Raw genomic sequence first — 25,169 nt, 5'->3', positions numbered from 1 at the left:
CTCATCGGACACTGCATACCGCAGAGCTTCACAGATAGCATAGAGCTCTGCTGTGTACACACTACAGGTTTCCGGGAGAGCAAAAAGAAACCTATCAGTGTCGACAACGAACGCACAGCCCACCTTCGTGTCTGTTCTCGAACCATCCGTGTAAACGACGACTAAACCTGGATACCGGCCAACAAAGGACAGGAAGAGCCTCCGATAAATCGAAGGGTTCATGTTTTCCTTCGGGCCAGTGTGCAGATCCAGGATTATTTCAGGTCGCCGTATTATCAACTGAGGTACCCCACTCGGTTGTCTGACAAGGCAAGGAACCAAAGGTACATCAAACAATCTGTGACAGCTTCCGTCGCCAACCCAACCCCGCTGTGGTGGATGCTGTTCAGTTTTGCAAGGACGTTTGGTCTTGTTGAGCCATACGCTGCACTGCCGTAGTCTAACCTGGATAAAATGTGCCTTACAGAATCGTAGGAGCGCTGCTAAGAAACTTCAAGAGAGTCAGCTTCTTGGTGCATTGCACGTTTAGCTTCCACACGTGTGGGTCCCATGATAATTTGCTATCGAAAAGGAGCCCAAGAAATCGGTGTTAACTACGGGAAGAGCGACATTTCTTAAATAAAGTTCAGGATGTGAGTGAAGAGTGCGTTGTCGGCAAAAGTGGACAACGGAGCTCTTTGCGGTGGAAAACCGAAAGCCATGTTCTAAGGTCCACTTTTCCACTCTCCTAATAGCTTGCTGTAATTGTCGCTATGCGCCTGCCATATTACGCGAGCAAAATCTTCCACATATAGCAACGGTATTACTGCTGAACCAGCAGCAGCGACAATACCGTTTATGGCAATCGCGAAGAGAGTGACACTAAGAACCGATCCCTGTGGGACTCCATTTTCTTGCAACGGGTATTGTGAATATGTCCTCCCTTCTCTGACACGGAATAGACGGAGGGACAAAAAATTCGCAATTAACACCGGTAAGTGACCTCGGAATCTCCATTGATGCAGGACTGGAAGGATACCATATCGCCATATCGTGTCATAGGCCTTTTCTAAGTCAAAGAAAACAGCCACCAAATGCTGTTTGTGGAGAAACGCATCCTGGATAGAACTCTCCAGGCGTACCGAGTGGTCAGTGGTCGAGCGAGCGGCTCGAAAACCACACTGGTAATCGGACAAAAAGTCCTTGTTCCTCCAGACACCACACAAGTCGGCAATTTACCATCCTGTCAAATAGCTTACACAGGCAGTTAGTAAGACAAATAGGTCTGTAACTTCCTGCATACTTAGGACTTTTGTCAGACTTAAGGACAGGGATAACTATACCCTCTCGCCACTGAGACGGAAATTAACCCTCTATCCAGATTCGGTTGAACACACGAAGGAGATATAATAGACTATCCTCACTAAGGTGTTTTAACATCTGGTTATGGACACTGTCTGACCCAGGAGACGTGGCGTTGCAAAGGGCCAAGGCCCTGCGGAGTTCGCACTGCGTAAAGGGCACATTAGTCTTCTGAAGCTTGAGTGGTAAAACTAAGGTCATGACGTTCTGCCTCCCGCTTCAGAGCGAGGAAATCACGATGGTAATTCCCGGATCCAGATACATCGGCGAAATGACTAGCTGGATGATTAGCAATCGAGAGTGGTTCAGTGACGATACTGCCTGCAATAGAAATTCCCGGTACTGAAGATGATCTTTGTCCACCCAAAATACGTCGAAGTTTAGTCCACACTTGACATGACAGTGTATGTGACGTCATAGAAGAAACATCTCTCCCACGAAGCTTCCTTACTTTGGCGAATAAGAACTCGTGCTTTAGCGCGGGGTTTTTTAAATGTTACGAAGTTGACCACAGTAGGCTGCCTACGATAACGTTTATGAGCGCGACGGCGTTCTTTGATAGACGCTGCAATTACTTCGCTCCACCAAGGAACGAGTTTTCGGCAAGAAGGCCCTGAAAAGGAGGAAATGGACTCTTCAGCAGCAGCAAGAATAACTTGCGTTATGTAAGTTCTTTCGTCGCCTACGGTCCGCCTGGTCTTGTCGTTAAAAACAGCTAGTGATGAGTACTTTGGCCAATCAGCATGTTTAAGAATCCAACGAGGAGGACCCTCGACGGATTTTTGTTTCAACAAAGTAAGGACAATGGGAAAATGGTCACTGCCACAGAGATCATCGTGTGTATTCCACCGAAAGAGCGGAGCCAACGTTCGGCTGCAGAGACTTACGTCTATGCGAGAATATGCGCCGTAACGTACACTAAAGTCAGTTGGTGTTCAAAATACATAAATCCAGCTCTGTTACTAATGTTTCCAGCTCTCTTCCCCTGCGGCAAGGCGTCTCAGAGCCCCATATGGGGTGATTGGCGTTAATATCGCCCAATAAGAGGAAGGGAGGTGGAAGGTGATCTATACGATCAGTGGCATCATGTATGTTAAGAGGCTGGCCTGGTGGAAAGGAAACGTTACACATTGTTGCTATGACAGGCAGCGGTACCCGCACCACAACTGCTTCCAGTGGGGTTCTTAGAGGAACCTCTTCGCTATAGGTATCAGAACGAATAGAAATAACCACGCCACCGGACGTCCAGTGAGCATAATATCGTTCTGTCGATTATAGTCTGAAATGTCTCAAGACCGTATGATGACCTGGTCTTAAGTTTGTCTCCTGAATACAGACTATACTAGCCGCGAACTCACTAATGAGCTGACGCAGCTCAGTAAGATGCCTGACATAACCGCTACAATTCCACTCTAACAGTGCCATAGTGTGGACTATAAGGTGTCACGCCACGGTTCTTCATGTCTTCCATCAACTCTTCGTCAGTGTTCAAAATTTGTGCTCCTCCACTTTGACGGGGACTTCGCCAAAGTGGTCGCACTTAAGCAACTGAAACGTCGTATGGCTTTTAGTGTCGGGATATCCCAGGACGAATTCGGCACGCCAGGTGCAGGTCTTTATATTTGACTCCCGTAGGCGACCTGCGCGTCGTTATGAGGATGAAATTATGATGACAACACATACACCCAGACCCCGTACCTTTGGAATTAACCAATTAAGGTTAAAATCTCCGACCCGGCTGGGAATCGAACCCGGGACCCTCTTAACCGAAGGCCAGTACGATGACCGTTCAGCCAACGAGTCGGACACTTAAGCAACTGATCGGCTTGCAGTTCTGTACGAGTCTTCAAACGCAAACTACCGTTGCGCATTTTCATGAGATCCTCAAGTTCGCCGTAGACGCCTTCAATGTGTCTACTAAAAAGGATAGATTTTACCAGCTTAAAATCGTGCCCATCGGTTCTGGTAGTAACCAGAAACCGAGGGAAGCTGGATCCCATTCCTTCACGCTGCGCAAGTTCCCAGGGTGTTTAACTTAACAAGGAAGCAAAAGTTAAAAACTTCGGTTGGGGACCATCTAGGGCAGGTCGATGACATTTCGAAGGCACGACCAAAATCATCCTCCCCAAATGCCACCCACCTCTGATCAGGGGTCTCTGTAGCCGAACCAAGCAGCCAAGGCAATACCCACCTGGTCATACCCGATACTGCCGGGGGTCCGATGTTCGACAATGCCTAATACGGGATGACTGAGGCAATGATCCCTAGGACTCCCTTCTTCCAATCACACAAAATGGCATGTACCCCAAAGCGTGCAGAGCACTAAATATAGGGAAAAATATTTTTAAAAACAATAATATGGCATTCGGCCGTGCGGAGACTTGTGTTGTCAGGTGGATACTACTGCAAGGGTTCATGACGCTCCCAAGCGCCGATCCCTGGGTGGTCACAAATGCGGGCTTTCGGACGTAATCGCACACGTAGGAGGCCCATCTCCGAACAGCACGCACATCAAAAATGTTGAAACGGTCTACAACTAACCCTCAAAAAATAATTAATAGAGAGGGGACCATGGCCAAATAACCCTTTTAGTCGCCTTTTACGACAGGCAGGGATTACTTGTGATATATTCAGCCCCTCCCATCCACAGGAGGTCAAACACATGATATCAAACCGCAAGTCATGTCCACGTCAAGATCGCCCCTTTTAGTCACCTCTTACGACAGGCAGGGAATACCGCGGGTGTATTCTAAATGTGCGTCCCCCACCCGCAGGGGATCGTAACACCTAGAGAACTACAGTACGCGCAACTTTTAGTGATACTGGGTTCCCTAGTGCTGAATCGGTAGACCTCTGTTATCTTTCGAGATTCGTATTGGCAACCTTTGAAACAAACTATGAATCGAGTATTCATCGCCGTGAGACATCTGGCGTACACTTTACGCACTAGTACTGTTGTTGTTGATACAGCAAAGTTAAAATATAGAATTCATGCTAGGAACAAGATTCACATCGAGAAATGTTATATAACGTTATACTGTATAATGTGTGTGTGTGTTACATAGTTGTTGGCTTAAGATAATAAAGATTTAGAAAATTCATATCGATCATACTATCGATTTAATTCAGATTTCATTTATATTCAGTTGGCAGTATTACCGGAACCGGAAGAGCACCCTCTTTACTCCTCACCCCTGTAAAACCAGGTATAACTTGAAGCTGCGCGTACTGTAGTTACTGTAAAATTTAAATAAATGCCATTAATCTCACTCACTACAAATACACATTAAACACCAAAGTTTATAAAACTAAATGGATCACACACACACAACTGAAATGAAATGGCGTATGGCTTTTCGTGCCGGGAGTGTCTGGGGACAAGTTCGGCTCGCCAGGTGCAGGTCTTTTGATTTGACTCCCTTAGGCGACCTGCGCGTCGTGATGAGGATAAAATGATGATGATGTCACATACACCCAGCCCACGTGCCAGCGAAATTAACCAATGATGGTTAAAATTCCCGACCCTACCGGGAATCGAACCTGGGACCCCTGTGACCAAAGGCCAGCACACTTAGCCAACCATTTAGCCATGGAGCCACACACACACACACACACACACACACACACACACACACACACACACACACACACACACACACACACACACACACACACACACACACACACACACACACACACACACACACACACTCTCTCTCTCTCTCTCTCTCTTTCCTAAATTTCAATAAGTATTAACTACTTCATCACTAAGATGATACAGAGCTCTTGGAAAAGATAACTCGCTAGCTCATCTAGCAATGAACTGAAAACATAGTTACCACCACCATACGTTGATCCGTAAAAATTCTGAGATCTCTCTTGTTTAATCCTCCATAATTTAATAATCTACTACTTTTACGGTTTTGGGAGACGCCGAGGTGTCGAAATGTAATCCCACATGAGTTCTTTTACGTGCCAGTGAATCTATCAACACGAGGCTGACGTATTTGAACAGCATGAAAGACCACTGGACTGAGCCAGGATCGAACCTGCCAAGTTGGGGTCAGAAGGCCAGCGCCTCAATCGTCTGAACCACTCAGCCCGGCTAACCTCCATAATTTAAAAACCGTACTACCGCTATATTTAAGTTAAATATTGCTGTATCCTGATACGCTATACCTTGTCAATTGCGGCAACCCGTATTTGCGGGAAGTCGTTGATTCATTCAATATATACAGTATAATATAAACAGTAGAGAATACACATGAAAATAATGGGTGTCCATTAGGCTGAATGGAGATAGTAAAGTTATACAGTGCAACAAACACGTATTTAAAAGTAAAATTAAAAACTGAACACAAAGGGATTCGGAATGTGAGTCTTGGATTGCAGGATTCAGTTGAGGACTCTTGCTTCGATATGGAGGTCACAAAAGCAAACGCCAGTTTAAACTCAAGAAATTTCAGTGGTGGGGGAAAGAAAAAACGAGAAACAAATTTAGTACAGAAAGCGTGAATGGAATTTTCCATGAGATTAGTACACACAGACTTACTAAAAAAATGAAAGTCTTAGACGAACAGTGTGTAGCCCTACGGGATGAGATAAATAGACCTACTACTAAAGATGAACCAAAATCCATTGCATTACTCATGAAGAATTACATCTGCCTCATTAATGTAAGAAATGAAGAGGGGGGAAAATATGGCCGACTAGCGCTTTAGATAACCTATAAGGAAGTTAATGAAGAATTGTCGAAGAGGAAATGTAACATAGTGAAGACTACGTCTATAGCAAATGGAGACGCGGCATGCTGGAAAGCCAAACAAACTTTCAATGAAAAGAAGAGCAGTGTATGAACAGAAATATATCAATTGGAAAACCACGAGGAGGAGTACTGAAATATCCGAGCCGGTAAAAGTTACTTGAAGAAATATTGGTTGCTTAGAAAGAAACAGCCACGATAAATTCACTCCCTTATCAAAGAAAGATGCCTTTGCTGGTAGGACCTAGTGTTTACAGTGCACTAGAGCACTTTTGTTACTTTCATGATCTGTCTGTCTTATCCTTGGCTTTGACAATATGACAGTGACTGAGGTATGAGCGATGTTAGTAATGCGATTCCTAGTGCAGCCAATCCCTGCTATGAATGGTGTGAAAACGTTGCTCATAGGGTCGGTTGGTGCATGCATTTCAGTGGGCTTGGCAGACTGATATGTAATAACTTCTGGCTCGGTGAGGAAAGTAACGGGAAACTACCTCACTGCTCATTTCCCTAGTACGCCTCCTCGGTGATGCCTAGGCCATCTATGACAGCTGATGGCAGAGCTGTTGAGGATCCAACCAGCCTTAGGGATGATGACTGAACATACATACATACATACATACATACATACATATCACAGAAAGAAGCTGCAAAAAAAAGTTAATGTTTAATGGTGCCATTCATTTTACGAATTAGGCACGAAACACTTTAAAGGCCAGCAGAAACTTGAATATGGAGAATACCAGGATAGTTTGGTTGAAAAAGAACTAGGAACATACAAGACAATACTGACCTTACACCTGATCTTAGAACAAGTCTGTAGGTCTAGAAAGGGATTGCCTCTCTCAGATGCTGACGATGACAGGAATACAGTACAGAGAAACTTTGTTATCAAGTCATGATTATCTTAGTGGTGCGTAAGCATTCAGTTAGTATTCTATTTAATGCCGTGTTTGTATAAACTGTAGATTTTTAATTTGATCAGTAATCAGCTTATCCTGCCCTCAGAAGCACGTATGGGCGAGGTAAGATCAGCATTGGAATGGGGTTCCCAATCATCGCACAAGACCAAAGAACCTTAATTGTGGTGTTCTAGAATTTCTTTCTGAAATTATATCTAATTGGAAGTTTGTCTTCCTGAAGTACAAGACTACCATTTTCTACTTTGTGCGGTCACAATGTGAATTGTCGAGTTGCTGCTTTTAGCCTCTATACGTCTGCCTGTCTGCCAGACCAGTAGCCCTACTACTTAATAAAAATAAGGTAACGCTTTATTGAATATGAAATGTCCAAAAGAATAAAAATTCAAGGATTCACGCACTTGATTTAGAACGTCAGAGTCGCGAGTCACCCCAGAACTGAGACAGAAAGGAAGTTAACAAGGATGTATATACAGGGTGGTCGGAAATGATGCGAATCGAGTAAATGAGCGTTAGAGGGATGGTCATGCTAATACATAATATGAAAAGAATAATTTGATATCTCGTGCCGTTGACGTTTCATCAGCTGCTGAAGTTAGCCAATCAGATCGCTTCGCGGGCGAATTCAAATAGGCTTTGCGAGGCGATGTTGCTAAATCTGCACGTGGCTTAAGACCGGCTTCAGAGCCATGCCGAGAAAACGGCATCAAATACAAAAAACCTATGGGTTTCAGCCGGTGTCACCATAGTGTACTAGTTACGGCGCGATCCTGTCAGCTCGAAGGTCCGTGTTTAAAGCCCTCCCTTGGCAAATGTTTTGTGTCTCTCAACCCGGTCCTCAGTCACTTGCAGATTTAGCAACATCGCCTCGCAAAGCCCATCTAAATTCGCCCACGAAGCGATCAAATTGGCTAACTTCAGCAGCTGATGAAATGACAACGGTGCGAGATAAATTATTTTTTTTAAGTATTTATCAGTATAGCCTATCCTGTAACGTTCATATACCCGGCTGACGTTGTCTCTCATAAAAACCCAGACCGAACGCACGGTGTTGGTACTCTGCGTTAAGGTAGCGGTGGCCCTGCTTTAAGCGTGTACACAATCTTATATAAATTTTACCTTATACAAGATGCTTCGTCCTTCCTGGGTTATAGAGGCACTGTATCTGGTAACCACATTTTGGCTGACGCGAGTGAGTTCTGCCACTGTAATGTTACTGATTTCATTCCCAATGTTTTCTTTCAGTTCCTCCAATGGTGAAGATTTGTTTGATACACGCTTTCCTTGTTTACCCCAACAGTAAAAATCACACACTGCTAGATCTGGAGAACGAGGGGGAAATAGACCAGCATTGATCACTCTGTCTGCAAACACTTCCGAGATTATAGGAAGGGAATCTCCTGCTGTACGAGCAGGTGTTGAATCTTGTTCAAACCATCCACGCGATTTCTTCTTTTTTTTTTGCTAGGGGCTTTACGTCGCACCGACACAGATAGGTCTTATGGCGACGATGGGATAGGTAAGGCCTAGGAGTTGGAAGGAAGCGGCCGTGGCCTTAATTAAGGTACAGCCCCAGCATTTGCCTGGTGTGAAAATGGGAAACCACGGAAAACCATTTTCAGGGCTGCCGATAGTGGGATTCGAACCTACTATCTCCCGGATGCAAGCTCACAGCCGCGCGCCTCTACGCGCACGGCCAACTCACCCGGTCACGCGATTTCTCTTCTTCCGTTAACTGATGGCAGAACGGCGTCAAAATGTCATCTTGGTACCTCTCCACATATACCCTGTCGTCTCGGGAAAAAAAAAATAGGCCCAATTATTCGTCTCGCACTAACAGCACACGAAACATCAATCTTCCTATTAAAATAAGGGACTTCATAAACACCATTAGAATTTTCTGCACACCAATAGCGAGAGTTATGACTGTTCACACGACCGTTAAGATGAAACCAGGCCTGATCCGAAAAAAGAGAGAAAAAACACAAGCTGTGGGTCGAATAAACTATCATCCAATGATGCAAGATACCACTCAAAATATCTCACTCTTGTGGCTTTAAACAAGGGGCCCGTGTAAACCTGTACTGTTTCATGTGTAACAGGTTTGTAGCTCTATGTGCAGAAGGAACCGAAATCCCTACTTGTGCTAATTTTGTGAGTGATTTATTCGGTGAGCTTTTCCTCTGTTAAAACTGTTCGTGTGCGCGCATGTTTTTCTTTTTTTTTTTTTTTTTTTAATCCGGAAATTGCTGAACAAACCCATCGAGCCGACTCGTACTTTAAATAACTTTTACATACGAAAATACAGTGTTGCAGTAATAAATGTCTCACCGTGTTAACAGCTGAGATTCAGACTAGCGACTGTTGCTTGCCAGGTCGAACACGTGCAGGCTGCCTGCAAGGTCAAGAAATACGCGCATTTTGTTCTGTTTTTTACACTTTGCTTTACGTCGCACCGACACATAGGTTTTATGGCGACGATAGGATAGGAAAGGGATAGAAATGGGAAGGAAGCGGCCATGGCCTTAATTAAGGTTCAGCCCCAGCATTTGCCTGGTGTGAAAATGGGACACTACTGAAAATCTGAATGCACGCTCACAGTCACGCAACCCTAACCGCATGGCCAACTCGCTCGGTGAGAATACATCGTCGCTGCGCCTCGAAATACTATTATGTGACATTGGTGAAAGGAGAAGTACTGACTCGCAGCACATGTATCACTCATTTCGCTGATACAGATCATGCCATGCTGAACATTAGATGACAGAACCTTTCTGGTTAGAATTCTAAGCTGAAATATTGTCACATGGCAGTTTTTCTAGGAGCAACGACAATACAGTAATTTTACCGTTATACATGCCGGATATTTATTACAACACATTCAGTTCCACCTAAAATTCTACCTGCATTCCTGGGTTAAAAAATTCAAGGTTCTCGCTGCGGTATTTTACATTAACATTTACTTTCTTCACCACCTAACTGTACACTTAATTTCGCAGTTCAATAAGACGGAGGTGTTCATCAACCTGCACTAATATGATATTCCATATCTGTCATTAGCAGTTATCATACGGTTATAATATCGTATTAATCACTAATATGTAGGCCCTAACATGTACACCAAAACCCAAACCCCATGGCGCAACAGCCCCGAAGGGCCTTGGCCTACCAAACGACCGCTACTCACCCCGAAGGCCTGCAGAATGCGAGGTGTCGTGTGGTCAGCACGACGGATACTCTCGAACGTTATTCTTCACTTTCTAGACCGGGGCCGCTATCTTACCGTCAGATAGCTCCTCAATTGTAATCACGTAGGCTGAGTTTACCTCAAACCAGCCCTCAGATCCAATTAACTGACCTGACCGGGAATCAAACCCGGGGCCTCCGGCTAAGAGACAGGCACGCTACACCTACACCACGGGGCCAGCCTATCATGTATACCGCTTAACAAAAATAATGAAGCATCCAGAAGGTGAGAAGGAAATGAAATGAAACGTTACGTGCTGAGACGGAATGTGACAATTTCAGTGATTACAAAATCGAGTCAAAATTGAGATTAAAAAAAAAAAGAACTTGGCAGTACTTTTGCTATTTGCTTTACGTCGCACCGACACAGATAGGTCTTATAGCGGCGATGGGAGAGGAAAGGCCTAGGAATGGGAAGCGGTCGTAGCCTTTAGGTACAGCCCCAGCATTTGCCTGGTGTGAAAATGGGAAACCACGAAAAACCATCGTCAGGGCTGCCACCAAAGGGGTCCGAACCCACTATCTCCCGGATGCAAGTTCACAGCCGCGGGCCCCTAACCGCACGGCCAACTTGCTCGGTAACTTGGCAGTACTAACTAACTTATCAGTATGACGTTGCATCCCCTCCGCCCTGGATACATGCACTGATTCGGTTGGGAAGGGTGCCATAAAGCCGTTGTATCCTCTCCTGAGGCAAGCTGGCCCACAACTGTTGTAACTGGTACTTGATATCCTAGATACTGGCATTGGGACAGAGCTGGTCCCACGCATGTTCTATCGGGGCCAGACCTGGGCTCCTGCTGGCCACGGGAATACCTCAACATCACACAGACACGTGCGGTGTGTGGACGAGCATTGCCTTGTTGAAACATGACACCACGGTACTGTCGCACGAGAGGTAACACTTGAGGACGCACGTACCGTTGTGCCGTCAAGAGTTCCCTCAATCACTACCAGCCGTGACCTGAAGTCATATCCGATGGCTCCCCTCACCATGAGGTTAGGAGTAACACCGCTGTGCCAGGGGGGGTCTCTTCCCGCATCGCGCTCACTATTTTCTCTCCCTGGCCGCCTTCTGCGTGACGTCATGTGGTATGAGACAGCACTGGCCCGTCCTGATGACACGTATGACCACTACAGTCTAAAATGGTCGTAACTTCTGAACCATTCATGCAAACAATGTCCTGACAAGGATATTGTAATCCTTATAAAATACTGGAGGAGGCCAAACAATTTATTTTGATGAGGAACTCGAGGATAATATCGAAACATTTATTTAATTTTAAGGAGTTATATTTTTTACCGCGGACTATAGAATAAAATCGCTTCTAGAGGGCAGCCGGTTGGAAATAGGCATGTGCCATCGCGGACTTTTTTGTAGAGGTTTCTATGCTCTACAATTCGTACGCTTACACTTGGGGTCTATCGTTGATGGTCCACGCAGCGTAAGCCAAGAAACCAAATGACCGACCGACATTTTTGTCTCCTACGTATTTACTGTATATCGGAACACGGATACATAATAATTTTATAGTGGTTCACTACGTAAACAGTGTTCGTGTTGTCAGTATCTGAAGTTGAACCACTGTACTGATTAAAATGCAGTCAACATATTATGGAAACGTGTGTGGCGCTATACATCGTTGGCACGGTAAAAGAACTCTCGTGGGACAAAATTACGGCACCTCGAGTCTCAGAAAACCGTAAATGTTGTTAGTGAGACGTAACACAAATAACATTATTATTATTATTTTGCACATTATGAAGACAATAACGACAACAACCATCATAGCCAGTTAGTTTGCTACTGTGATGGCTTAACAATACTTCCTCGTCAGCAATGCTTGGTTGTTGAAACACTTTGTAAATTCTTGAATATCTCCATTATGACAGCTCGTACGGTAAAAAAGGTGTCAGATATAAATGACTGAATGAAAATCATATTTTCTATAATTATTGTTATGTGCTAATAGCCGGGCTGAGGAGCAACTCAAATGATAAGAGCGCTGGCCTTCTTAGCCCAACTTGGCAGGTTCGATCCTGTCTCAAGTCCGGTGGTGAAGGTGCTCAAATACATAGTTAGTGGGACATGAAATCCAATAACATTAACATTATTATGTGCTAATAACTTATATTTCTGAATATATTTCAAAGCTCGTGAAATAATACAGCGCCGGGCTGAGTGGCTCAGACGGTTAAGGCGCTGGCCTTCTAACCCCAACTTGGCAGGTTCGATCCTGGCTCAGTCCGGTGGTATTTGACGGTGCTCAAATACGACAGCCCCGTGTCGGTAGATTTACTGGCACGTTAAAGAACTCCTGTGGGACTAAATTCCGGCACCTCGGCGTCTCCGAAGACCTTAAAAAGTAGTTAGTGGGACGTAAAACAAATAACATTATTATTATAATAATACAGTATCCGTGATCCGATATACAGTAAATACGAAGAAAGAGACAAAAATGTCGTGCGAGAAGAGACCTGTTACTGGATCTCGGTTATTTCAAAAGGGGGCCTCACACATCCCAGTCATGAGTGGTTAAGAAACATAGCCCAGTTCGAAATTTCATTTGGTGTGTTTCACGGTAAGACAGTATCCAAATGCAAAAACGTAATGAAAACTCTTATTTCTATTATTAAGTCAAAATTTCCAGTATTCCATGACAAAATAATTTGTCTCTCTGTAAGGACCAGGACATTTATTAGGATATGGCATTCTAATGCAAAGAGTAAGGAGCTAGCACTGAGATAATTTGTCAATAAGAAGGCTAAGCTTGGGGATGGTTCATCAAGTAATTAAGTCTCCCGATACGTACGTTTTAATAATTTAATATAATTCCATAAAGATGTCCATATGATGTATATTTTCCTATGCCATTTGATACAAAACTTACTTCATCAGGAAATAAATTAATTATTTTGAGTTGCAAGGCAATATTTTATTACTTATCGTATTATATGTCATGTATTTGATAGTTGATGTTCTACCTGCTCAGCATGTGACGAAATTTAACGCATTTTCACGTTTTTAAATCTATTGGAAGTGCCGTTACTTATCGAATCGGACTAAACCAGATTATTTGATGAAAGATTGAGAAGATGTTTAACAGGCACAAGAACTCACAGGCTTGCTGTACTGCGACTGTGTACCTTACTCGCTATTGTTCATATCGCGTGACGTCATAGCACTCCAGCCAATGGAAGCTTCAACCGCCGTAGCAGCCAACCTTTTATTATAGTTACTCTGCCGCTGTGCCTCTCCAAAACATTGGAAGAATGGGACCTCTCCCCAGGTCGCCGCCATACTCGCAGACGATGGTCATCCTGGGTAGTGCAGAACAGCGATTCACCGCTAAACACAATGCGACGCCATTCATGAGCAGTCCATGCTTCCCGGTCACGGCACTACTCCAAACGCAACCGTTTATGATGTGGTGTTCACGGCAGCCTGCGCAACGGACGGTAATTCCCTAGTCCGGCTGCTGCTAGTCTCCGACCAATGGTGCAGGATGTCGCAGAATGTTGCGGGGAATCCAACAATACGGCGGTCTTCCCTTGTGCTGCTCAGACGTGGTAGGCTAGAACCTTGACGACGAGTATGCCTGCCCTCACGTTCCCATGCAGTCCAATGAGCCCACTTTCAAACTCTGGAAGGTGTTGAAAACGTTGTCTCACGCGAATACACGGCATCTCCGTGTCCTTCACGGTGATCACTCAACATCTGACGCTGTTCACGCCCCTTACATACCCTACCAGGCTAGGTAACAACACTAACGCACTCTGGTTGCCGTTCTACCCGTCACAGAGAATTGAAAGTCTAATCATTTACAAACCCGCCGGTGGTGTGTACGTGTACGAAGTTACACTGACACCCGACCATTTCTCCCGATGTATCCATTTCTTCGTCAGGCAGTGTATTTAGGAAAAGAGGTAACGCTATCTCCGTACGGGCCGTGATGGATCTTGGCGGATTGGAAGGTGAAGGCTTCCATTATCCGTAACCTCGTTACTATATTTCTGTCAATCAGTCAATCAGTTTCTTGAGCGAATGCTGTAGCCGGCATATTCCACGGATATGAACTGTGTTGAATTTGAATGGCGAGAAGTGAAGAGAGCAAATACCCTCCGTCCTATTCCTCTTGCTAACATTCAGCAACTGACGGAAGCTGCTATCACCGAGCAAGTGGCTGCGCGGTTTGGGTCACGTAGCTATCAGTTTGCATTCGGGAGGTAGTGGGTTCGAACCCCACTCTCGGCAGCCCTGAAGATGGTTTTCTGTAGTTTCCCATTTTTACACCAGGTAAATGTCGGAGCCACACCTTAATTAAGGCCACGGTCGCTTCCTTCCCACTCTTAGCCCTTTCCTATTCCATCGTCACCATGAGACCTATCTATGATGGTGCGACGTAAAGCAAATTGTAACAACAACAACAACAAAAAGCTGCTATCTAGAGTGCAATAATCTGCTCTAAAACAAGTATGAATCTTTGTGCTGAGTAAGACTCGTCGTGTTCAAGCCCATCTCAGCACACTGTGTGGCTATACACGGCAATGACCTGTCATGAAATGAACGATAATTTGAGTTCAAAATACTACATTACGACTTTTGTGCTTTTGTTGCTTTTTTTATTGCTTTCCATAATTTTTCTTTGTACATACCCTTCGTACGTACATAACAAAATATCAAGTGCACTAAACCTGAATATGCAAAACATTTTTGAGCACCGTATTTCATTATAGTTACTTGACTGAACTTCTATGCATTATATCTATATCTGAAAGTACCCCTTTGCTTGAGTAACTACCTAAAATATGTGTAGCCGGGCTGAGTGGCTCAGACGGTTAAGGCGCTGGTCTTCTAACCCCAACTTGGCAGGTTCGATCCTGGCTCAGTCCGGTGGTATTTGAAGGTGCTCAAATACGACAGCCCCGTGTCGGTAGATTTACTGGCACGTAAAAGAACTCCTGCGGGACTAAATTCCGGCACCTCGGCGTCTCCGAAGACCGTAAAAGTAGGTAGTGGTACGTGAAGCAAATAACATTATTATTATTATTATTATTATTATTATTATTATTATTATTATTATTATTATTAAAATATGTGTAGAGAGAAAGACTAGTTCTGTGGTTATTTGCAGAACGAAGTTAATTAAGACTTCTCGAGGGCTGATATCCAAGGCCACATATTTTACCCATTTACATGTTGTAGAGTTCAATGATTACACGCGTTGAACGTGTAATTCGACTTCAAGACAATAAGATCGTAAGGTGGACGAAGACAAAGCTGAAGGTCAAGCTACTGTTTTGTTGGAACTCTTTGCTATCACGGATGAACATTTGGTTGAAAAGATGATTTCCTATTAATGCACGGATATTTAGGCTATTTTAATTCAGCCTCACTCACTGTAAATAGTTCAGTAAAATTATCATCAAGCTACATCTAATTGTAAGTGGTACTTCCGGTTATATCATCCAGAAAATAGTGTATCTCTTATTTAACGCCTTGTAAACACTGCAGATTAGACATATTTACTGTTTTCACTTGATTAAAAGACTAGTTTTTTCTATTGTTAAAAGCATGTTTACGGAAGTAAGTGGGGGTATGATCTGCTGTAGCTACTGGATTCCGAAATCATCGGACACAGCCTAACTTGAATTATGGTTAATTATGACGTACATTATTTCATTTCTGAAAGTATCTTCCTGGCATTCAGCATTTATTTTCCATTTTCTGCTGTCACAACCACTTAAATACAAAGCACATATTGCGTGCTCTGCCACAATCCAAATGTGTTTCTCGATCACAAAAACTGCGTTCATTCCTGAAATTATCAACGTGAGCTCCGTTTATACAGAGTGAACCCGAACTCCACCGACAAACTTTCGGAGGTTGTTCAGGGATATCTTCTGAGTATATTGGTATAAGGGACCGGTGATCTCCTGTGGCTCGTCACACAGTAATTGCATTTCGTTTGGTTTGCTGCCCCAATTAGCTTTGTATTTGTACTGCACTGAAAAAATAAAAAATAAAATAATAATAATAATAATAATAATAATAATAATAATAATAATAATAATAATAATAATAATAATAATAATAATAATAATAATAATAATAATAATAATTGTACCGGAGGTCCACCCGCCCCGTGCATTTAAATTAAGCACCTTTGACAAGGCCATCTAGAACTTGGTCGTCAAACTGTTTGATACAAGGAGTTTGGACATTTTTCGACAGATGTCTCTACTATCAACTTAGCTGCGCCCTCTGGTGCGAGTATGAACAATGACATTTTGAAGTAATTTTGTGTGTCAAGGTTTCCTAAACTGAATTGTGTATTGATTGTTTTTGGGTGTTCTAAAGTTATCAACACATCTATCTCTTCCCACCAACTTAATATGTTAACCAATGAGAAAATTTTGTACATTTAAGTAACTAATCACGGTTTTTGGTATTTATTTGATCGTCAAATGAAAATTGGGGGTGTATCAGGGTTTCGGCCCAGAGAAATCTGAAACCTTCCTCTCCACTATAAAAGCTGGGACGTTTCAGGTCATGTTGTCTTTTGTGATCGCTCCAGTCAAGAGCTTTGAAGTGTGTACGTAGCGGAGGCAGCGGGAAAGGGCTCACTCGTCCATCGGGAGGTCCACCAGCTCAAGGTAATGGCAGATTCTGCTTAACAATGTAATAGTCTTGGAATGCTAGCTCGAGGGGAAGGTTTCAAGTTTCTTTCGGAATGTAAATTCTCAAACAAGTCTAAGAAACTTCACCGAAATTAGGGAATAAAGAGTGAGGTACCCTCTTGTATTCCCTCTCAACTTGATATTGAGGTGACAATGATTTTGTAAGCTTTAAATTTATCTTTTAAGTTTGTAAAATTTATTTTCATCTACTCACCTCTGCAGTATAGCCTTAGCCTCTGTAACGTCGGGCCATAAGCCCACATAGGGTTTTAATGATGTTCTGGTGAATTTCAAGGAGTGCCAGTGTCCGCCTCTTAACATTATAATTTTTGGCCAGTAACTTTAACCTTTTGTTTTTACCAGAGGCCACGTAGAATGAGTACTTGTTACCCCTGTTAAAGTCAACTATATTAATTTCGTTTCAAGGTCAATCAGACTGTCGAACATATAAGACAGTGTTTACGGTTTGGTTTTGTTGAGTGTAGGTGCCTTATGTAATTTTGGAGAATAATCTCCTAGGAAGTAATTGTGTAAAGACGCTCGTCCTACTGATGTAAAAAATTGGGAGATCCGTCTCCTTGACTGTTGGTTGAAAGGAGCAGTAGAGCTCATGTAAATTTGTAATTAGGGAACTTCAAACTCATGTTGTTGAAGTATTGTTATCTGATTATTCTAGACCTCTAAAATTGTTACTCAAGCTTACGAGCTAAACTCTTGTCCTTGATTTATTATTTTCTAACCCTGTTTAAAATTTGAAAAACAAAAGATATAAGGAAGAAATATAAATTTTAAAGTTTTAAATTAATCTTCCAACTTTTATATACTCACCCATTCATGCCCGCACTTCTTTCACCTCTGCGTTCCACGGTATCCTCGGAATAATAATAATAATAATAATAATAATAATAATAATAATAATAATAATAATAATTGTTTTACGTCCATCCTAAATGCTAGTTCTTGACAGACGCCGGCGTCGGAATTTTGTCGGAAGCCAACGACACGGAGTTGTTACCTTTACAACTCTCTTTACTGTACAGTACACTGACAGAGCAGATTGAACACGCTGTAATAAAAGTGTACGTGTTTCGTCTGAGGGTTGTTGCATTACTTTGTGTTTTGTGTTGTACGTTTTGGATATTGTATATTACAAGCTTTTTCACTCTTGTGAATGTATGTTCTCAGAATCAATGTTGCTTGGGGTAACCTTGCTATGCAACGAGCCACCGGAGACCACAGGTCCCTTTTATCAATGTACTCAGAAGGCATCCTTGAACAATCTCCGAATTTTGTCAGTGGAGTTCGGGTTCAACCTGTATAGTCAAGAATATAAGTTACAAAATAACAGAAGTTTAAGACTTGCCTTTGGTGTTTATACCAATCCAGTTCAGGTAACGAGACAGTTTCTTGGATATGTACGTCTTTCCGCGGGCTGGCAGACCCACCATGGCGATAACATGAGGACTGTTGACATAGTTGGCTCGTTCTCCTGGAAAAGGAAAATAATTAGGACTCTACTATCAAAAAAGTGAACTGGTTCAATTAATCTTAAGAATGAGTAGAACAAGTCTGGCTTCAAGAACAGCACAGGTTTATTACAACGATAAATGTTATGTCAATGTAATAATAATAATAATAATAATAATAATAATAATAATAATAATAATAATAATAATAATAATAATAATTAAAAAAATGATAAATCCAATTAAGGAAGGAGGAATCTGATTTTCCTGCATCCTTATGGAACTAGTTTGCGAGATTACACTTGGAAAATTTTTCCCAAATGTTGCGATTGAATACGTAGCCAGTAGCAGAAGAGGTGAGAAATTATAAAACCCACCCGGTAAAGGAGTAAAGTCAACACTAATCCTCGCCCAGCCGTGCATTTGAATTCTACGAGAGAGTTTACTGAATTCATACATAGATAGATAGATAGATAGATAGATAGATAGATTTTTTTAACGTTGTTATGTTAAGAGGAGTCTATCTTGCAGCTTATTTTTTTTAATTTATTGAGCATTACGTAAGTGGAAGAAAAATTAGAAAAGCATGTAGAATATGAACTTAAAATTCGGCATACATCACATCACGCACATGTCCTTCACCTTAACCTACTAAAGTATTGGATAAAATTAAGACATGAACAGTTTCGTGTTCTCTTTTGTCCAGCATTCCCATCGTGTAAAACTGTCCGACTCGTTGGCTGAATGGTCAGCGTACTGGCCTTCAGTTCAGAGGATCCCGCGCTCGATTCCCGGCCGGGTCGGCGATTTTAACCTTTATTGGTTAATTCCAGTGGCTCGGGGGCTGGGTGTTAGTGCTGTCCCCAACATCCCTGCAACTCACACACCACACATAACACTATCCTCCACCACAATAACACGCAGTTACCTACACACGACAGATGCCGCCCACCCTCATCGGAGGGTTTGCCTTACAAGGGCTGCACTCGGCTAGAAATAGCCACACGAAATTATAATTATCGTGTAAAACTGGTGCGCGAATACTTGGACAATCAAAATTGACGCATAGTCCATCTTTCAGATGGAAGAGTTTCAGCCACTATCGATAATCAGTGGTAATCGTTGGGAGCTGGGAGGGATTTAAAACTCAATATTTCGTTTAAAAAGTAATTTTAACACTTGTGGACATACCTCTGATTAAAGAAAGCCGGGATTAAAAACATACTGGGGACTGTAAATTCTGGAGACTGGAGGGAAGTATGTAAAGGATGTATCTGATATACAGTAACATGGACCGGTGGGTCAGTAAGTAAAATTTACGGCATATCAGATAGCGATGGTAGCAGCAACAGTTTAGATTACAAAATGGTCATTTAACTTACTGACATGCACGCAAGAGACAGTCTACAGCCTGAGGCCAATGACCTCGATAACAGACCCACTTAAACCATCGCCATCCCTATAATATATACAACGAAATGTGACTGGAGGTTCTAACTCTTCTAACAATATATGTGCATCTGCCTAGCTGAATACTGATTATTTTCACATAAACTAAAATATAACCAGATGTTAAACCGACCCACAACGATCAGATCATATTTATGTCAACTCTAAATCCCATCTAATCTAATGGGACCAAGATCAACAAGTCTATTCTCTGACTAATCTATTGGAGCATGTAATGGACCAACGAGTTTAAAAAAATATAAGATGTACTATTTTCCATATTTGCATAAAGAAATATTCGCCTATCAATGTTACTACGGTGGATAATGCCAAAATTAAGCCTGCTTTACGCAAACACTCTAAACTTGTATGTAGGTTAAGTTTTCAGCCCTAAGGCTGGTTGGATCCTCCACAGCTCTGCCATCAGCTGCCATATATGGCCTAAGCAGCACTGAAGAGGCGTTGTTCGAGCCCCACTGTCGGCAGCCCTGAAGATTGATTTCCGTGGTTTCCCATTTCCACACCAGGCAAAAACTGGAGCTGTACCTTAATTAAGGCCACAGCCGCTTCCTTTCCACTCGTAGCCCTTTCCTATCCCATCGTCGCCATAAGACCTATCTGTGCCGGTGCGACGTAAAGCAAGTTGTAAAAAAAAGTATGTAAAGGAGAGGAAGTATAAATCTGTGGTAAGACCTCAGAGTATAGCTCCAGGGTATGAGACTCTGATCCACACATTATATCCATGTACAGTAATTAAGCAGGGGTATTTCTTTGCTAGCCAGGACCTAGTGTTTACAGTGCACTATATCTTCTGGTATGGGCTAGGGCAATTCTGTTACTTTCATTGATCTGTCTCTGTCTTATCTTTGGCTTTGACAATATGAAAATGACTGAGGTATGAGCGATGATACTACTACTACTTAGTGTTTTACATCCCATTATCTAGTTTATGATTTCCGGAGACGCCCGTGAGACATCGAGTTTTGTCCCGCTAAAATTATTTTAGGTGCTGGTAAGTCTACCGCCACGAGGGTGGTGTATTTGAGCACCTTCAAATACTACCAGACTGTCTAACAGTTTTTGTTTCAGAGGGCATGACAGCCAAGTGGCGCAGTCACTGGCTTCTCACCAAGGCGACTGTGGTACGAATCCCACCCAATGTATGTGGGATTTTTGAAATGAAATGTGGTTCAGATTCCACGTAAAAATGGAGGTCCTGTGGCTACGATCATTGTATAAAGTCACGTGAAACTACGACTTTGAGCTTCTTCTTCTTCTTCCACACATGTGGGGTCGCGTGTGTGAACTGTTTCACACATGTGGATCTGGCCCTGTTTTACGGTAGCATACCCTTCCTGACGCCAATCCTATTTGGAGGGATGCAATCACTAGTGCGTGTTTCTGTGGTGGTTGGCAGTGTAGTGTGTTGGTCTGAATGTGAAGAGGAAAGTGTTGGGGCAAACACAAACACCTATTCTCCGGGCCAGAAGAATTAATCAAAGGCGATTAAAATCCCCGACCCGGCCAGGAGTCGAACCCGGGACCCTATGAACCGAAGGCCTCAACGCTGACCATTCAGCCAATGAGTCGGGACCTTTTTCTTGTTCAAAATACTGTCCATTAAATAAGCTACGCTCCACAAAGTCTTGGCACGGACTACTAACCAAATCAATCAATCAATCAATCAATCAATCAATCAATCAATCAATCAATCAATCAATCAAATCATCTGCATTTAGGGTTGCCACCCAGGTTGTAGATACCCTATCAACTGTTTACCTAGCCTTGTACAGGTTCCTAGGGAACCTGGAATGTTATCGAAAATTGCCCATGGTAAAATATTCCAATCCCTTATTCCTCGTCCTATAAATTGGTATTTGCCAAATTTAATCTCTTGAAATCCACATGTATCTTCATATTATGATTTTTCTTACTTTTAAAACCTCCCACAAACTTATTCGTCTACTAATGTCATTCCACACCATCTCTCTACTGACAGCTCGGGATGTACTTCTTAGTCGAGCAACTCGTCTCCTTACTCTGAAGTCTTCCCAGCCAATGTTTGTAACATTTTCGTAACACACTACCATTTTGTCGGAAATCACCCAGAACAAATCGTGCTGATTTACTTTGGATCTTTTTCCAATTATCGTATCAAGTGATTCTGGTGAGGGTCCCATACACTGGAAATGAAATGACGTATGGCTTTTAGTGCCGGGATATCCCAGAAAGGGTTCGGCTCGCCAAGTGCAGGTCTTTCTATTTGACACCTGTAGGCGACCTGCGCGTCATGATGAGGATGAAATGATGATGAAGACAACACATACACCCAGCAGCCCCCGTGCCAATGGAATTAACCAATTAAGGTTAAAATCCCCGACCCGGCCGGGAATCGAACCCGGGACCCTCTGAACCGAAGGCCAGTACGCTGACCGTTCAGCCAACGAGTCGGACCCATACACTGGAACCACAATCTAATTGCTATTTGCTTTATGTCGCACCGACACAGACAGGTCTTATGGCGACGATGGGATAGGCAAGACCTAGGAATAGGAAGGAAGCGGCCGTGGCCTTAATTAAGGTACAGCCCCAGCATTTGCCTGGTGTGAAAATGGGAAACCGCGGAAAACCATTTTCAGGGCTGCCGACAGTGGGGTTCGAACCTACTATCTCCCGAATACTGGATACTGGCCGTACTTAAGCGACTGCAGCTATCGAGCTCGGTACCCAGGGTCTGTTGGCTCTCTTCTTACACTGTCGTGTCGAGGTCTTTTTGTAGTCGATTAAAAACAGTATCAATCAATCAATCAATCAATCAATCAATCAATCAATCATTCATTTAGGGCAGTCGCCCGGTGGCAGATTCCCTATCTGTTGTTTTCCTAGCCTTTTCTTAAATGATTTCAAAGAAATTGGTAATTTATTGAACATCTCCATCTGCACATACCCTTACGGGTGATTCGAGTTCTTGACTGATACATATGAAAAACAAACGTCTAATAATACCGTTCTATAGTACACCCCCTCCCCGTTAAGCATTGCAGGATACCGAGCTCGATAGCTGCAGTCGCTTAAGTGCGGCCAGTATCCAGTAATCGTGAGATTCTTGGTTCGAACCCCACTGTAGACAGCCCTGAAGATGGTTTTCCGTGGTTTCCCATTTTCACACCAGTCAAATGCTGGGGCTGTACCTTCATTAAGGCCACGGCCGCTTCCTTCCCATTCCTAGGCCTTTCCTATCCCATCGTCGCCATAAGACATATCTGTGTCGGTACGACGTAAAGCAAAAAAAAAAAAAAAAAAAAAAGCATTACAGGATCAAAATATGCTTCATCTGCTCTAATTCTCTGAGTTCTATTTTCTAGAAATTTAGCCACACATTTAACCCCTCTTTGTCTAGTTCAATAGCCCTCATTTTTCTCAGTAGTCTTCCATGATCTACCCAATCAAAAGTCTTGGATAGGTCAATAGCGATACAGTCCATTTGACCTCCTGAATCTAAAATATCCGTTTTATCTCTTGATGGAATCCTATAAGTTGAGCTTGACTGGAATAACCTTTCCTAAACCCCAATTGCCTTCTATCAAACCACTTAGTAATTTCGCAAACGTGTTTAATATAATCAGAACGCATGCTTTCCAGAGCTTAAGAACACGTGTCAAGCTGACTGGCCTGTAACTATCCGCTTTTTGATGCTTATCACCCTTTCCCTTGTAAACTGGGGGTACCATTGCAACTATCTATTCATTTGGTATAGCTTTTTTTTGCTAGTGGCTTTACGTCGCGACACAGATAGGTCTTATGGCGACGATGGGATAGGAAAGGCCTAGGAGTGGGAAGGAAGCGGCCGTGGCCTTAATTATGGTACAGCCCCAGGATTTGCCTGGTGTGAAAATGGGAAACCACGGAAAAAAATCTTCAGGGCTGCCGACAGTGGGATTCAAACCCACTATCTCCCGGATGCAAGCTCGCAACCGCGCGCCTCTAACCACACGACACGGCCAACTCGCCCGGTATCAAGTATTTCAGATATGACACTGTACCCCAGAAATCTTATCAATCTTAGCTGCTTTTCTAGCTTTCAACTTTGTATCTTTTTGTAAATGGCTTTATTATTACAGGCAAATTTAAATAATTCGCCAGGGTTAGTCGCTTCCTCTACCTTAACATTATCCTTATACCCAACTATCTTTACATACTGCTGACTGAATACTTCTGCCTTTCGCAAGTTGAATGCAGTCATTTCGTTATCATTGTTTATATCTAAAATCATGTTCATACAAGCACTATACTAGCATTTTATTTGGATTTCAAACTGGCAGCATGCCTAGCTCTCACAGAAGATACTATCCCCTAACATTACTCAATGTCATGAGTAGTTTACAGGAATTCCAGAACGATAGGCATATTTACTGATATGATTTCTAAGTACAACATCTCATGCATTATGGGACTTTCCACGAAGTCCATGTAGATAGGAAAGAGGACATAGACCTATCACATTTTATCAGAGGTCACCCAGGGACTGAGCGTGAACATAAATGAGGAATTTTCTCCTGATTACAAGGTAGTTAGCAGGCAACAGTGTTCCAAAAGCTAGTATTGACCCAGTATAATGCCACAGACAGTTACCCAAATCCATGGATTCAAGAAGCAGGCGGGATAGAATTGAAATTTTGGTCACCCTTACGTGGTTGCTTGTGATTTCTCATTTTCATTTCATGACAATGCTTCTATGGAACATTTCATGTAAGCATCACCACTTCCATCCCAATTGCGAACTTGCATATAATTAGAAATAACTCCACAACAACGTAAGTTTTCAAAACAATTTCCACATGCACACCTCAAAAAAATATTTTGCACCCACCTTGATTGCTAAGGTACTAGGCTGCTTACGACCCAATAGAAAGTTCTGATTGTTGTTTTAAGGGGCCTAACATTTAGGTCATCGGCCCCAACAGAACGTATGGGAGGAACATACACACTTTTTGTAACGAATAACACGACTGCTTTGAGGAATACACCTAAACCTACGAAAAACACGGCATATTATTCGGCGAAGTGGATCCGTCTATCAAACCCGGACATCAAAATCATCATAGTATGGTGTCTTGAGGTATGCTTCGATGATTCGTGGCGTGCTGCCTAGCAGCCTTCCGAAGATCGTTCAGGGCGAGAGGTAGATTCCTAAGTCTTCGCACTGCCTGTTTCAGCTGGTCCTGGGCTTGTTCAATCGGATTCATGCCAGCAGACACCGAAAATCATTCAGCCCGACTTATCTAGGCCTACACAACGAAGACT

General features: G+C 42.9%; 1 protein-coding gene across 7 annotated transcripts in view; it reads right to left on the bottom strand.

Annotated features, from left to right (window-relative positions):
- Positions 1-25,169, bottom strand: part of Pfrx (6-phosphofructo-2-kinase) — a 656,010-nt gene that overhangs the window by 135,476 nt on the left and 495,365 nt on the right. For all 7 annotated transcript variants that reach the window (XM_068226309.1, XM_067141606.2, XM_068226307.1 and 4 more), the window contains one exon: positions 18,314-18,439. In XM_068226309.1, the coding sequence (XP_068082410.1) occupies positions 18,314-18,439 (126 nt within the window). The remainder of the gene's footprint in view (positions 1-18,313; positions 18,440-25,169) is intronic.

The sequence above is a fragment of the Anabrus simplex genome, chromosome 2, assembly GCF_040414725.1.
Source record: "Anabrus simplex isolate iqAnaSimp1 chromosome 2, ASM4041472v1, whole genome shotgun sequence".
Taxonomy (NCBI): domain Eukaryota; kingdom Metazoa; phylum Arthropoda; class Insecta; order Orthoptera; family Tettigoniidae; genus Anabrus; species Anabrus simplex.
This window is presented reverse-complemented; position numbering and strand designations above follow the sequence as displayed.